Source organism: Hypanus sabinus, chromosome 19 (genome assembly GCF_030144855.1).
Source record: "Hypanus sabinus isolate sHypSab1 chromosome 19, sHypSab1.hap1, whole genome shotgun sequence".
NCBI classification, from domain to species: Eukaryota; Metazoa; Chordata; class Chondrichthyes; order Myliobatiformes; family Dasyatidae; genus Hypanus; species Hypanus sabinus.
The window spans coordinates 63032270-63046626 of NC_082724.1; the positions used below are offsets into that span (position 1 = coordinate 63032270).

Here is a 14357-nt window from a genome sequence, read left to right on the forward strand (position 1 = left end):
CCTGAATTAGTAGTTCAAATGTTGTCGGATCGATGACCCCATCCATATTGTATGAGAAGTCGTTCCTGGAGAACAGGGAGCTCCCGCGAGAAGAAAAGCGACTGTTTGTATTCCCTGGTGAAGAAAGTTTAGTGGGGCCATAGTAGAGTAAGGAAATCAAACACACATGGTGAAGGGAAGAGGTGACAGTAACACTGATGGTGAGGTGATGAAGATTCATCGCTGGACCCTCCTACGCTCCTCCAAGATCAGGGGAGGAGAGAACTGAAGCTTCTTGTGTAACTTTCCAATGTATCATAAAAGCTGAATTTCTACATATACATTCCCATTCTTTCAGTATATTTTATATCTAAGTAAACTTTATTCATAGTAAAATTAATTACAGACTAAATAATTGCAATACTCTTTCATTCATTAGGCAGTGATCCATTGCATTTGTTAAAACCAATAGGACTGTTGCCACTCAGGTGGCCCCCTGGGGTGCCTCCCTGGGCCTACAACAGTAATTGAGGCCCCTCCCTGTCCACCCTCAAGTGTGGTCCTTCTCCAAGCAACACTTGCAGTGGCTGTACCGATCTTCAGTCTGTCTCTCAGCCTGGAACGTGCCAGTCAGCAGCATTTCCCTACCGACATCCCAATGTGCTGGAAGACCAGCACGTTTTCGACAGGTCAAAGGGTGTCTTTCACTGAGTTAATGATTTGCCAGCAGCACTCATGTCCATCTCTGCACATGTCCCTGGGAATGCTCCATTCTTTTTATATCAAAATAAACCTTATTCATAATAAGAACTTATTTACAAAATTGTGCTATCCCTTTTCCTCAGTCAATGCTCAAAGTACCGTTTTATTACAGTCCCACACACCAATAGCTTTACAGCCAGTGAATTGCACTTGGAAATACAATCACTGAGGCTTCTACCCTCTGGACAACTGGATCTTACGGTAACACTGTGTGAGGGAGAAAGAGTGATGTGACGGAGACAAAAACTTCACCCATTGGCAACATAACCCCATTGGATCTTCTGTGAGAACAGATGGAGTTTGATGTCCACAAGTTACCTGATGCATGGAATCTCCTCCAGTACCTCACTGCAGAGTTGGCCGAGAGTGGGGTAGCATCCTTCCTCCTTCAGAGTAAGAGGCAAGGGGGCTGATCACTGACCTCCCTGACTGGCTGACACCAGAGCTTCAATTAATGAAATTCTGGTTTGGCCACAGTTCAGGGCAGGTTGAGTTGCATAAGTACCGTGGCGTACAGGTACAATGAAAATCTGCTTGCTGCATGCAGGTACAGACAATGCACAGGGTATAAATTGTACTTGTGACATAAGACAGTGAAGAGAGCGAAAAGGACTATGCAAAGCAAGAACAAAAGGCAAAATTGAAGACGCCACAGATCAAGTCCACGGCATTGCGAGGGGCAGTTGAGGGAGGATAAGGGTTGTGCAGGTTGGATCAAGAACCTGTTGGTGTGGTACTTCTGTCCTTCCTGTCTGGTGGTAGCAGTGAGCAAAGGGCAGTGCCCGGACTGGGCAGCTGGTCTACTGGATGCCACACCATAGTAAACATGAGATGGCACTACAGAGGAGATTCACTGGGGTGTTGCCTGGAGTGGAACTTTTCAATTATAAGGAGACATTTGAAGGGCTGGCCTGTGACAAGTGCTCTTGTACACAATAAAAGCTTGATATTATGTATAGCTTGCAGCTTACTAAGAATTATTCCTGCAAAAATACTAGTTTAGACCATAGGACATAGGAGCAGATTGGGTCATTCATCCCTTTCAGTCCCATTCTCCTGTCTGCTCCTCATAACCCTTGATGCCCTTACTAATCAAGAATCTATCAGCCAGATCTTACCACCAACTATCCTGTAGATGAGTTGTTCTGAGTCCCTGTCAGTGCAGGACAGCGTAACGATGGGAACATTTTCTGCAAGTGTGGAGTAGATAGTCTCCTTGTAGAAAGGAGGGCTGCAGACAGGAGGGATGTCATTTACGTTCTGTAAGTAAAGAGTGCACAATTTTAGAACTCACCTGCCACTCAAAAATGGTGTCCCAGGAGTAGGTAGAGACCCCAGCGTTCCCTGTGGAAATACACAGCTCAGGGAAGCTTCTGGTGCTATCCCTGAACCTAGCCATGGTTGGAATGGGCTACATGCACGCTCAGCACCCACACCTTGATGGCCATCAAGCAACTCCTCATTGGAAAACTGGGACATCACGTGAGGAGTTGGGGAAAATCAACACTCAGGGAATTGAACTACAACAGGAGAGAACTTTGTCTCTGTTCCATCTTTTCCAGAATATACAGGTGCAATTCTACACTTCCATTATAGAGGGTATTACTTCATCAGTCAGTGCTGTCAGCAGCATCCCATCACACACACAAAACCACAGCAAACTGTTAGAACAGTGGAAAAGGACATCTGCTGTAGTCTACCATCACTGCAGGACTTGTGTCTGTCCAGGACACAGAAGAGGGCAGGACCCTGAAAACGGCCATTCCAAAAGCTCCCTTCTGAAGGCTTTTAAACAGAAACTTCACACCATCTTCACACTTCATGCTGGGACTGTGTGTGGGAGCTAGAGTTGTACATGGGAGTTGGAATTGTGCATAGGGATTGTAAATGTGTAGGTCTAGGACTGTGTGAGAGCTGGTATTGTGTGTGGCGACTGGGACTGTGTGTGGGAGCTAGAGTTGTACATGGGAGTTGGAATTGTGCATAGGGATTGTAAATGTGTATGGGAACTGGGATTATGTGTAGGTCTAGGACTGTGTGAGAGCTGGTATTGTGTGTGGCGACTGGGTCTGTGTGTGGGGATTGGGTTTGTGTGAGGGGATTGGGAGTTTGTGTGGGAGGATTTAGATGGTATGTGAGGATTTGGAATGTGTGTGGGAAGTGGGATTGTGTGAGGGGATTTGGAGTTTGTGTGGGAGGATTTAGATGGTATGTGAGGATTTGGAATGTGTGTGGGAAGTGGGATTGTGTGAGGGGATTGGGAGTTTGTGGTGTACTGAGCAACGGAACAGCACACTGTGAGAAGAGTGTTTGTGTGGCAAGAGATTCAGCACTCTGCTTCCCACGCTGCCTCTCCTGGAGCACAAATAAAATGTCTGAGTCAACAGCAGGACCTGCTATAAATCTCCCAGATTATAGTCTGGACTGGCCACTTTGGGGTTGACTTGGTAAAATCCAGAAAGGTCTAACAATAGATAATCTGAGCAATCCCAGCTTTCCCAAACCATTTGGTTTCTCCCTGCTCTCTGTCTCTCTCTATCCCTCTATGTTCCTTTGTGTTCATCCTCTCTACCCCTCTGTATCCTCCCTGTATCCTCTCAATCTCCCTGTGTCAGCCAGTCTCTCACAAGATAACCACTCCCTGTATAACACTCCACAATGTCACTTCCTTGCAATTCCCCAGTCTTCTCTCTTATACCTTGACGTAGATGGTGTACTGGGCATAGCTTGTCCTCTGCTGAGAACTATCAAATGCCACATCATAATTCATGTCCACAGCCTGGATTGTAAGCACGTAGGTGTCAACTTTTTCAAAGTCAAGTGGGACCAATGTGTTAATTTCACCTGGAGACAGAAGGGTAGAAACATGAATCAGAAGACCACTGATGTGGAGGGCTATATAATATTACATCACGGTCTAGAAAAATATACGTCTTTCTTCCAAATCACAGGAACTAGAGCCAGACACTATTCAGCCCTTCTGAAATAAAAACTGAAAGTGCTAGAATCACTCAACTAGATCAGCTGCAAATGCGGAGAGAGAAACAGAGTTTGTTCACCCCTCTCACAGTCTAAGGAAGAGTTACTGATCTGAAATCCAGACTGGTTTCTCTTTCTACAAATGCTGTTTCTTTGGCCTTCTCGAATTTTGTTTCAGCCTCCAACATCTGCTCTTCTACCTGTATTCCAGAGACACAGAGTTTCTGCGGTACTTGTCTCTGTTTCTCTCTCTCTGCAGTTTCTGTTTTTATTTCAGATTTCTAATTTTGACAGTCTTTTATTTTCATTCCACAGTGTTGACCTGCTCCATTGCCAAGTTAGATCAAGGACCTCAATGCCATTTCCTGCCACGAAGTCCATGCCTAACCAATACCTAACCAGCACTTTATCTCTGGCCCCAGGCTCCAAATTCCACCAGTCTGTATGTAGATAAGGAGAAGCAGATTCCATTACTAAGTGGTCTCAGTTCAAAATGTTTCTATGAGCAATCGTTTGTGTTTCTTTCCTTTCTTAGGCCCTTCTGTTATGCTTTAAAGTCAAAGTCAAGTCCATTGCCATGCTCAGGTGCAATGAAAAACCACTGACCATTTTAGTGCAAGGTGATCATCGTCTTTCGAAGCTCTAATGATTAATGTTGGTTCAGGAACTCAGCTAGATTCTACCGTTGGTGGAAAAGAATGTACCCACAACGGATTGTGCTGAGTCCACTACTTTCTGTAGCTTCTTATGTTCCTGTACTTTCAAATTAGAGGGCTAGGTCATACATGAAACCAGTGTTCAGATTTTAACCCTTTGGGACCCCAAATTATACAGATTTAAATTGTGAGTGGGGATACCTGGACATTGTGGCTATGGTAAGGGAGTTTTCCACAGGGAGACAAACAATAACACTGTGAAAGAGTTAGACAGAAACACACAGAAAACCCGAATTGTAAAATCATTTAGGGAGCAGTTGGGTGTTTGTGGGAGCTACAGATTTCCATTGACATCCCTGATCATAGCTGAGTGGTAGAACGTTTGAGTTTACGCCCTACTCTTATGAATATGAACATAACAAAAGCAGAAAACATTGGAAACACTGGACAGGTCAGGCAGCAACTATGGAGTCCATGGTTCAGGATGGTGGCTTCCCATCAGAACCCCTGCTCAGATGTTGAGAACAGAACCCAGACTCTAACTTCTGTGCAACTAAGGACAAGGAATTAGCAGTTCGAACCACCATTCTGTACCCCATGACACTGCTACAAGGAAGAGCAGAGGAATTTTACCTAAATACTGTCCAATAGCGATTGTCCAACCAATGTGGTTTAAACAGGGTCACCAGACCCTTTACAAAAAAGAGAAAATCTGCAGAAACTGGAAATTCAAGTGTACTGTATGACCTACAGTATAATAAGGGACTACTTTATGTTGTAGGGACACATCGTTGCATGCATTATTAGGCACTTTTTGAGCATGCGCTATTAGGCGCACATTGATCTGTATTGTCATGTTGGCGCGTGCCCTAGTGGGCAAGGCATCAGACTAGTAACCTGAAAGTCACTGGTTTGAGCCTCAGCTGAGGCAGCGTGTTTGTGTCCTTGAGCAGGCACTTAACAACACATTGCTCTGCGACGTCACCGGTACCAAGCTGCATGGGTCTTCGTGCCCTTCCCTCGGACAACATCGGTGGCGTGGAGAGGGGAAGGCCTGCAGCTTGGGCAACTGCCAGTCTCCCATACAACCCTGTCCAGGCCTGCGCCCTGGAAACTCCAGACGCAGATCCATGGCCTCTCGAGACCAACGGATGCCACCACGATCTGGATGTGTGGACCGAGTTCGGTTGCTGCCAGTAAAGAATCACGAAACTTAGTTCCTGTCTCCAGCGTTTTTATTAATAGCACTGTTGTGTAACCAGGCCACATACACAATAAATTGGCGACGAGGTTAATGAACCTACATTGTATTGGAACGCCATGTTTTAATTGATAACGACACTCGGAGGAAGAGCGCAAGGAACTAGCCAAGGAGCAGGAGAAGGAGGCAGAGCGAGGCCACGTGTCTGAAAGGAAGCGGGAGCACAGTCAGGTCAGGAACGTCGGGAGACCAAGAGACATAGTCAGAGCCACGGCACGTCCAGGCGAGACCACAGCCAGCACTGAACCCCAGGGCTGAGGGTCTGCCTGGCCCAGGAGGGAGATAAAAAAAGGAGTGACACACACACAACTAGACGTAGTGTGCTTGTGGCGCTAGCAAAAAGGTTACGTGAGTCAAAAAAAGGGAGAACGGGGCTAAATTAACATAACAAAGATGGCGATGGTTGGAACCATTACAGCATTTCATAGTAGCATTGAAGACGAGGCAAACTTATATTGAAAGAGTGGAGTTATATCGTGAGGCTAACAGTGTTAATGATGAAAAGAAAGTCGCATCTTACTCAGTATTATGGAAGCAAAAACAAACGGGCTGCTACGGAGCTTGTTAACCCCTGAAAAGCCAGCTGACAAAACGTTCAAGCAAATAGTAGACACTCTCCAGCAGCATTTAAACCACAAACCACTGGTCATTGCTGAAAGATGTAAATTTCCCAATCAGAATCAGAGCAAAAATGAAAGCTTTTCTGAACATTGAGCTGAACTGCGCAAATTATCCCAACATTGTCAATTTGGAGCGGGTCTATCGGATTCATTGAAGGACAGGTTAGTGTGTGGCATGCACTGTGAAACCACACAGAAGAAGCTCCTGTGTGAAACGGACCTTACATTAGAGAGGGCACTGAACATTGCAATATCATTGGAAACAGCAGCATGGGGTGTTTCCGAGATACAACAAAAATCTCTGAAATATGCTACAAATAAAATGTCACTGAACAGAAATGAAGGAAATGTTACCATTGTGGGAACAGGTCACATGACCCAGATGACTGTTGGTTTAAAGACAAAGAATGCAGAAGCTGTGGCAAACAGGGCCACACTGGCAGAGTATGCAAAGTTAGTCAACAGCAGAAAAAGGGCAAAATGCAGGGAATCAAGAAACCCCAGAAAGGAAAATAACAACAAAATTCACAAAATGGAAGAAGGCAGCCCTGATGAAAATGATTCAGACTCAGTGAATTGTCTTGTCTGCAACTTCACAGCATGGAAGAGACAGATGATAGAAGAGTAATATGGATCACTCCACAAGTGACAGGCATGAGACTGAAAATGGAGTTGGGTACAGGCTCAGCTTTAACAGTGATCTCTGTACACGACTACAAACGACTGTTTTCTTACATACCTCTGAAACGAACTAAACTACTGCTAAATACTTAACACAAGACAGAAAGTGTATCCCGAAGGCAAAATTAAAGTGACAGTGACCCACGGAGGTAAAACACAGCAGCTGAACCTCTACGTACTGAAAAAGAAGGACCACCGTTGCTGGGATGTGAAGGCTCAGGAAAATCCGGTTGGATTGGCACACCAACAAGGCACTAGATGTGTCAGCAAAGGAGGACAGCAAGGGTACATCTGAGAGTCTGTCACAAATACTTGTTGACTCTGAGGAAGTGTTCATGAAAGGAATAGGAACAGTTCAGGGCATAAAGGCAAAGATTGAGATTGAGGAAAATGCATGTCCAAAATTTCGCAAAGCCAGACCAGTGCCGTATGCAATCCGTCCTACAGTAGCGGCAGAGCTGACAGATCTGGAGCAGACTGGGGTCCTGTCAAAGGTGGATCGGAGTGAATGGGCCACGCCTATTGATGACGGAAACCTCCAGCACAAACAGGGTCCAGTTGAAGGGTTTCGGCCTGAAACCTTGACTGTAGATGCTGCCTGGCCTGCTGAGTTCCTCCAGCATTTTGTGTGTGTCAGCAGACCCTTTATTTCATTGCTTTTTAGAGTATCTTTCTGTTTACAAACAGGAAGTGTGGTGAAGTATCAATGGTGCTAACATGGAGAAGGTTGAGATCTTGACGTTCCTAGGTGGAGGTATCACCAATAGTCTGTTGTTATCCATTTACCTGGATTCTGTGGCCAATACTCAACATATCTCAACTTCTTGAGAAGGAAATTTGCTATGTCCCCTTTAACACTCACCAATTTTCAGAGATGCATCCTACCCAGATGCATCAGCTGCTCTGTCCAAGATCGCAAGCAGTGGTGGAGGGTTGTGGAAAAGCCAGTCCATCATGCAAATCAGCCTCCGCTCCGCTGACTCAGCAAGGCAGCCAACGTGGCAACTGGGACAGGTTTGGATGGACATCTTGGTCAGCATGAATCAGCCGGGCAGAAGAGCTGCTTCCATACCGTGTGAGTCTCTCACATCATCATCATCATGCAATGTCCCTTGCACTTTATTTGTCTACCTATCCTGTACTTTGTAGCTATAACACTATATCCTGCACCCTGCTGTTGCTTTTCCTTTTAATATTTTGATAAGAAGCATAGATCAAGTGGACAGTCAGAAACTTTTCCCCAGGGCAGAAATGGCTAATAACACAGGGGGCATAATTTTAAGGTAATTGGAGGATAGGGGGACGTCAGAGGAAAGATTTTGCACAGAGGGTGGTGAGTGCACGGTACGCCCTGCCACCGGTAGTGGTAGAGGCAGATACATTAGGGTCATTTAAGAAACTCTTTGATAGATGATTTAAAATGAAGAGCTAGGTATGAGGGAAGGGTTAAATTGTTCTTAGAGTAGGTTAAAAGGTCAGCACAACTTGCTGGGTGAAGGGCCTGCATTGCTGTGATGTTCTATGTTCTTTTGTACATATCTAATTTTTCAACAGTCATTTTAAATCGAAGCAAGAGGTTGAGAGTCAAGGACTAAAGACATCTCGGAGAGAAGCCATTTTTTTACTGATTGGGGAAAAGAGGCTAGACTGCGCAGGCGCATGACGTAGCACGCCAAAGGTTTAAAACAAAGACCCCCATATACAGCAGCCATCATCGGAGTGGACTGAGACAGAGTGGGATGGCTTTGGCTCAACAGGCTTCGGCGTGAACAGGCAGAGGCGAGGGTAGGTTCCGGTAAGTTTTGTTTTATTCGTTTAAAGTTGAGAGAATTCCAGGCAGGATGTAGGAAAACTCCTCCTGCAGGATGTGGAAAGACAGGGAGACCTCCGGTGTCCCTGACAACAACACCTGCAAGAAGTGCATCCAGCTGCAGCTCCTCACAAACCGCGTTAGGGAACTGGAGCAGGAGCTGGATGACCTCCGGATCATTCGGGAGAATGAGGAGTTTATAGATAGTAGCTACAGGGAGGCAGTTACGCCAAAGGAGCAGCGCACAGGTAATTGCGTTACCATCAGGCGAGTGGAGGGGAAAGGGCAGGCAGAGTAGGGCTCCCTTGTGGCCATTCCCCTCAACAACAAATATACCGATTTGGATACTGTTGGGGGGTGGGTGACTTACTTGGGACAAGCTGCAGCAGCTGGATTTCTGGCACCGAGTCTAGTTCTGCAGTGCAGAAGGGAGTGGGGGAAGAAGAGGAGAGCGGTAGTGATAAGGGACTCTGTGGTTGTGACAGAGACTCCCGGATGGTTTGTTACCTCCCGGGTGCCAGAGTCAGGGATGTCTCTGATAGTGTGCACAGCATTCTGAAATGGGAGGGTGATCAGCCAGATGTCACGGTACATATTGGTACCAATGACTTAGGAAGAAAGAGTGAGGAGGTCCTGAAGAGTGAGTACAGAGCTTGGTAGGAAGTTAAAAAGCAGGACCTCGAGGGTGGTAATCTCAGGATTGCTACCTGTGCCACGTGCCAGTGAGGGTAAGAGTAGGATGCTCTGGAGGATGAACACGTGGCTGAGAAACTGGTGTAGGGGGCAGGGTTTCAGATTTCAGGATCATTGGGACCTCTTCTGGGGTGGGTGGGATCTGTACATGAGAGACGGGTTACACCTGAACTACAGGGGGACCAATATCCTTGCAGGGAGGTTTGTTAGTGCTATTGGGGGGGGGGGTTAAACTAGATTTGCAGAGGGATGGGAACCAGAGTGCTAGAGTAGATAGTGGAATGGGGGTAAAAATAAATGATGTTAGTAGTTCATGCAAAGTCATAAATAGTAAGGCTGTGTGTGGTGGTAATAACATTTAAGATCTCCCCCATTTCTTTTGGTTCCATATATAGCCAACCACTCTGATCTTCAAGAGGACCAATTTTATCCCTTACTATCCTTTTGCTCTTAATATACCTGTAGAAGCTCTTTGGATTATCCTTCACCTTGACTGCCAAAGCTACCTCATGTCTTCTTTTAGCCCTCCTGATTTCTTTCTTAAGTATTTTTTTTGCACTTTTTATACTCCTCAAGTACCTTATTTGCTTCAGTTCCTATATGTGTCATACATCTCTCTCTTCTTCTTTAAAGAGTTCCAATATCCCTAGAGAACCAAGTTTGCATCCGTATTTACTAAGGAAACTGGCATGGAGTCGATGGAAATAAGGCAAACAAGTAGTGAGGTCATAGAACCTATACAAATTGAAGAGGAGGAGGTGCTTGCTATCTTGAGGCAAATCAGAGTAGATAAATCCCCAGGTCCTGACAGGGTATTCCCTCGGACCTTGATGGAGACTTGTGTTGAAATTGCAGGGGCCCTGGCAGATATATTTTAAACGTCAGTATCTACGGGTGAGGTGCTGGAGGATTGGAGGACAGCTCGTGTTGTTCCATTGTTTAAAAAAGGCGCTAAAAGAAATCCAGGAAATTATAGGCCGATAAGTTTGACGTTGGTAGTAGGTAAATTATTGGAAGGAATACTAAGAGATAGGATCTACAAGTATTTAGATAGACAGGGACTTATTATGGAGAGTCAACACCGCTTTGTGCGTGGTAAGTCATGTTTAACCAATCAATTAGAGTTTTTCAAGGAGGTTACAAGGAAAGTGGATGAAGGGAAGGCAGTTGTCTACATGGACTTCAGTAAGGCCTTTGACAAAGTCCCGCATGGGAGGTTAGTTAGGAATATTCAGTCACTAGGTATACATGGTGAGGTAGTAAATTGGATTAGACATTGGCTCAAAGGGAGAAGTCAGAGAGTGGTAGAGGAGGATTGCTTCTCTGAGTGGAGGCCTGTGACTAGTGGTGTGCCACAGGGATCAGTGCTGGGTCCATTGTTATTTGTCATCTATATCGATGATCTGGATGATAATATGGTAAATTGGATCAGCAAATTTGCTGGATACAAAGATTGGAGGTGTAGTGGTCAGTGAGGAAGGTTTTCAAAGCTTGCAGAGGGATTTGGACCAGCAGGAAAAATGGGCTGAAAAATGGTAGATGGAGTTTAATACAGACAAGTGTGAGGTACTGCACTTTGGAAGGAAAAACCAAGGTCGAAAATACAAGGTAAACGGTAGGGCACTGGGGAGTGCAGTAGAGCAGAGGGATCTGGGAGTACAGATACAAAATTCCCTAAAAGTGGCGTCACAGGTAGATAGGGTAGTAAAGAGAGCTTTTGGTACATTGGCCTTTATAAATCAAAGTATTGAGTATAAGAGTTGGAATGTTATGCTGAGGTTGTATAAGGCATTGGTGAGGCTGAATTCAGGGTATTGTGTGCAGTCTTGGTCATTGAATTACAGGAAGGATATTAATAAGGTTGAAAGAGTGCAGAGAAGGATTACAAAGATGTTGCCGAGACTTGAGAAGCTGAGTTACAGAGAAAGGTCGAATAGGTTAGGACTTTATTCCCTGGAGCGTAGAAGGATGAGGGGAGATTTGATAGAGGTATATACAATTATGATGGGTATAGATAGAGTGAATGCAAGCTGGCTTTTTCCACTGAGGCTAGGGGAGAAAAAAACCCCGTGGTCATGGGTTAAGAGTGAAGGGGGAAAAGTTTAAAGGAAACATTGGGGGGGGGGGGCTTCTTCACACAGAGAGTGGTGGGATTGTGGAATGAGCTGCCAGATGAAGTGGTAAATACAGGCTCACTTTTAACATTTAAGTAAAACTTGGACAGGTACATAGATGAGAGTTGTATGGAGGGATATGATCTAGGTGCAGGTCAGTGGGACTAGGCAGAAAAATGGTTCGACACAGTCAAGAAGGGCCAAAAGGCCTGTTACTGTGCTGTAGTGTTCTGTGGTTCTATCTACTTATATATGGAATGATTTGTCTGCAAGGCAGACAGATGTAAGCTTTTCACATGGAATAACAATAGAACATTTACCAATTGCTAAACTGTCTGACATTTCAGAATCAGGTTTTTTATCACCGGCATGTAACGTGAAATTTGTTAACTTAGCAACAGCAGTTCAATGCGATACATAATCTAGCAGAGAGGAAAAAAACCACACATAATAAATAAACAAGTAAATCAATTACATATAGCGAGTACATTTTTTTTAAAGTGCAAAAACAGGAATACTGTATATTAGTAAAGTGAGGTAGTGTCCAAAGCTTCAATGTCCATTTAGGAATCGGCTGGCAGAGGGGAAGAGGCTGTTCCTGAATCGCTGAGTGTGTGCCTTCAAGCTACTGTACCTCCTACCTGATGGTAACAGTGAGAAAAGGGCATGCCCTGGGTGCCGGAGGCCCTGAATAATGGATGCTGCCTTTCTGAGACACCACTCCCTGAAGATGCCCTGGGTACTTTGTAGGCTGGTACCCAAGATGGAGCTGACTAGATTTACAACTTTTTCCAGCTTCTTTCAGTCCTGTGCAGTAGCCCCTCCATACCAGACAGTGATGCAGCCTGTCAGAATGCTCTCCATGGTACATCTATAGAAGTTTTTGAGTGTATTTGTTAACAGACCAAATCTCTTCAAACTCCTAATAAAGTATAGCTCTCATGACCAGACTATATAACAGTTTCTTCCCCCAAGCTATCAGACTCCTCAATACCCAAAGCCTGGTTTGACATCTTGCCCTACTGTCCTGTTTATTATTTATTGTAATGCCTGCACTGTTTTTGTGCACTTTATGCAGTCCAGTGTAGGTCTGTAGTCTAGTGTAGCTTTCTCTGTGATTTTTTTATTACGTAGTTCAGTCTAGTTTTTTGTACTGTGTCATGTAACACCATGGTCCTGAAAAATGTTGTCTCATTTTTACCATGTACTGTACATAGCAGTTATGGTAGAAATGACAATAAAAGTTGACTTGACTTGATAACTGCTGTCTTGCCTTCTTTATAACTACATTGATATGTTGGGACCAGGTTAGATCCTCAGAGATCTCGACACCCAGGAACTTGAAGCTGTTCACTCTCTCCACTTCTGATCCCTCTATGAGGATTGTTATGTGTTCCTTCATCTTACCCTTCCTGAGGTCCACAATCACCTGTTTCATCTTACTGACCGTGAATGCCAGGTTGTTGCTGTGGCACCACTCCACTAGTTGGCATATCTCACTCCTGTAAGCCCTCTTGTCACCACCTGAGATTCTACCAACAATGGTTGTATCGTCAGCAAATTTGTAGGTGGTATTTGAGCTATGCCTAGCCACACAGTCATGTGTATGCAGAGAGTAGAGCAGTGGGTTAAGCACACACCCCTGAGGAGCGCCAGTGTTGATGTCAGCGAGGAGGAGATATTATCACCAATTCGCAGACTGTGGTCTTCAGACTCTCAAGATGGCGCTCGTGGTGTGAGGCAGACTTTGGCTTCGCTCCAATCATTTTTCTTCCGTGATCACCCCAACTGCCTTATTTATACCTACACCAGAGGGGTTAATATTGCTGGTGTGCCATCTATATTTCGATTTTAACTTGCTGGAAATGGCTACCCCACAAGAAGCTAAAAACGGGAAAGAGTCTAATGGCGGTGGAGAAAGAAAAGACGGTGAGCAGCCCCCGCTAACTTTGGATGAAATCTTGATGCTTTTACAGGAGGCACGAGAGGAAAAACTTACCCAGAAGTTTTCCTCGTTTGAAGAAAAGTTAAAGTCGGTCGAAGAAAGTATTAAGTTGCTTAGAAGTGATTTTGAACGACAAGAAGCAAGAATTACGGAACTCGAGGAAGCTGCTCGCCAAAGGGATCGTAGAATTGCTACTTTGGAACGAGAGGTAAATTCTACGACTGAAGTGCTGGAACGTTATAATTTCAAGATTAATGATCTTGAAAATCGATCGAGAAATAGAAATCGACGGAAATAGAACCTGCGGATAAACTGCTGTCAGGTTTTGGATCGACCGCGCTCCCACGACCGACTCTTTATTCTGTCTTCATCACGCCCCTTCGAGCCGCCCGGTATGATCAGCTGTAAAGATTTCAAACTCCGCATCGCTCAGTCCCGACATTTCGAGGGAAAGAATGTCTTTTAAATCCGCAACGTCAGCACTTCATCGAAAAGGTTTCAGCGAGCGCTGCTGTCGCCCGGAAGTTTATTGCGGCCGAAGCTCAACCTCTCTCTCTGAAGCTTCATAATGTTATAAAAGTATTTAATCTTTTTAAATTTCTTTTGTCAAGAAGTTTCTTCTTCCCATAAGACCTTTCTTTGCCACGTCACGCTCGAAACGCCTCGACCCTTTTGTCTCTCTAAGACGTTCTTTCATTAATCGTTATAGTTTTGTCTTCGTTACGGTAACCCTTTTTAAAAAGTAATGGGTGGTTTGTATTTAATCATGTTATCTTTTGGGGTAATTTTAGTATCAGACTGCTTGCGGGTGGGGGAGGGGTACACGGAAACTACAAAGATGTCTGAAGTGTCGTAAC

At 44.9% G+C, this 14357-nt stretch overlaps 1 protein-coding gene across 3 annotated transcripts in view; it reads right to left on the bottom strand.

Annotated features, from left to right (window-relative positions):
• LOC132377981 (cadherin-related family member 4-like) overlaps positions 1-14357 on the bottom strand; it is a 97981-nt gene that overhangs the window by 15090 nt on the left and 68534 nt on the right. For all 3 annotated transcript variants that reach the window (XR_009506860.1, XM_059944549.1, XM_059944550.1), the window contains 3 exons: positions 3440-3585; positions 1860-2001; positions 1-114 (listed from right to left, as the gene is read on the bottom strand). The exon at positions 1-114 is cut by the window's left edge and continues 95 nt beyond it. Coding sequence is in view for 2 of the 3 variants with exons in the window: in XM_059944549.1 (XP_059800532.1) it covers positions 1-114; positions 1860-2001; positions 3440-3585 (402 nt within the window). In the remaining variant the exon portion in view is untranslated. The remainder of the gene's footprint in view (positions 115-1859; positions 2002-3439; positions 3586-14357) is intronic.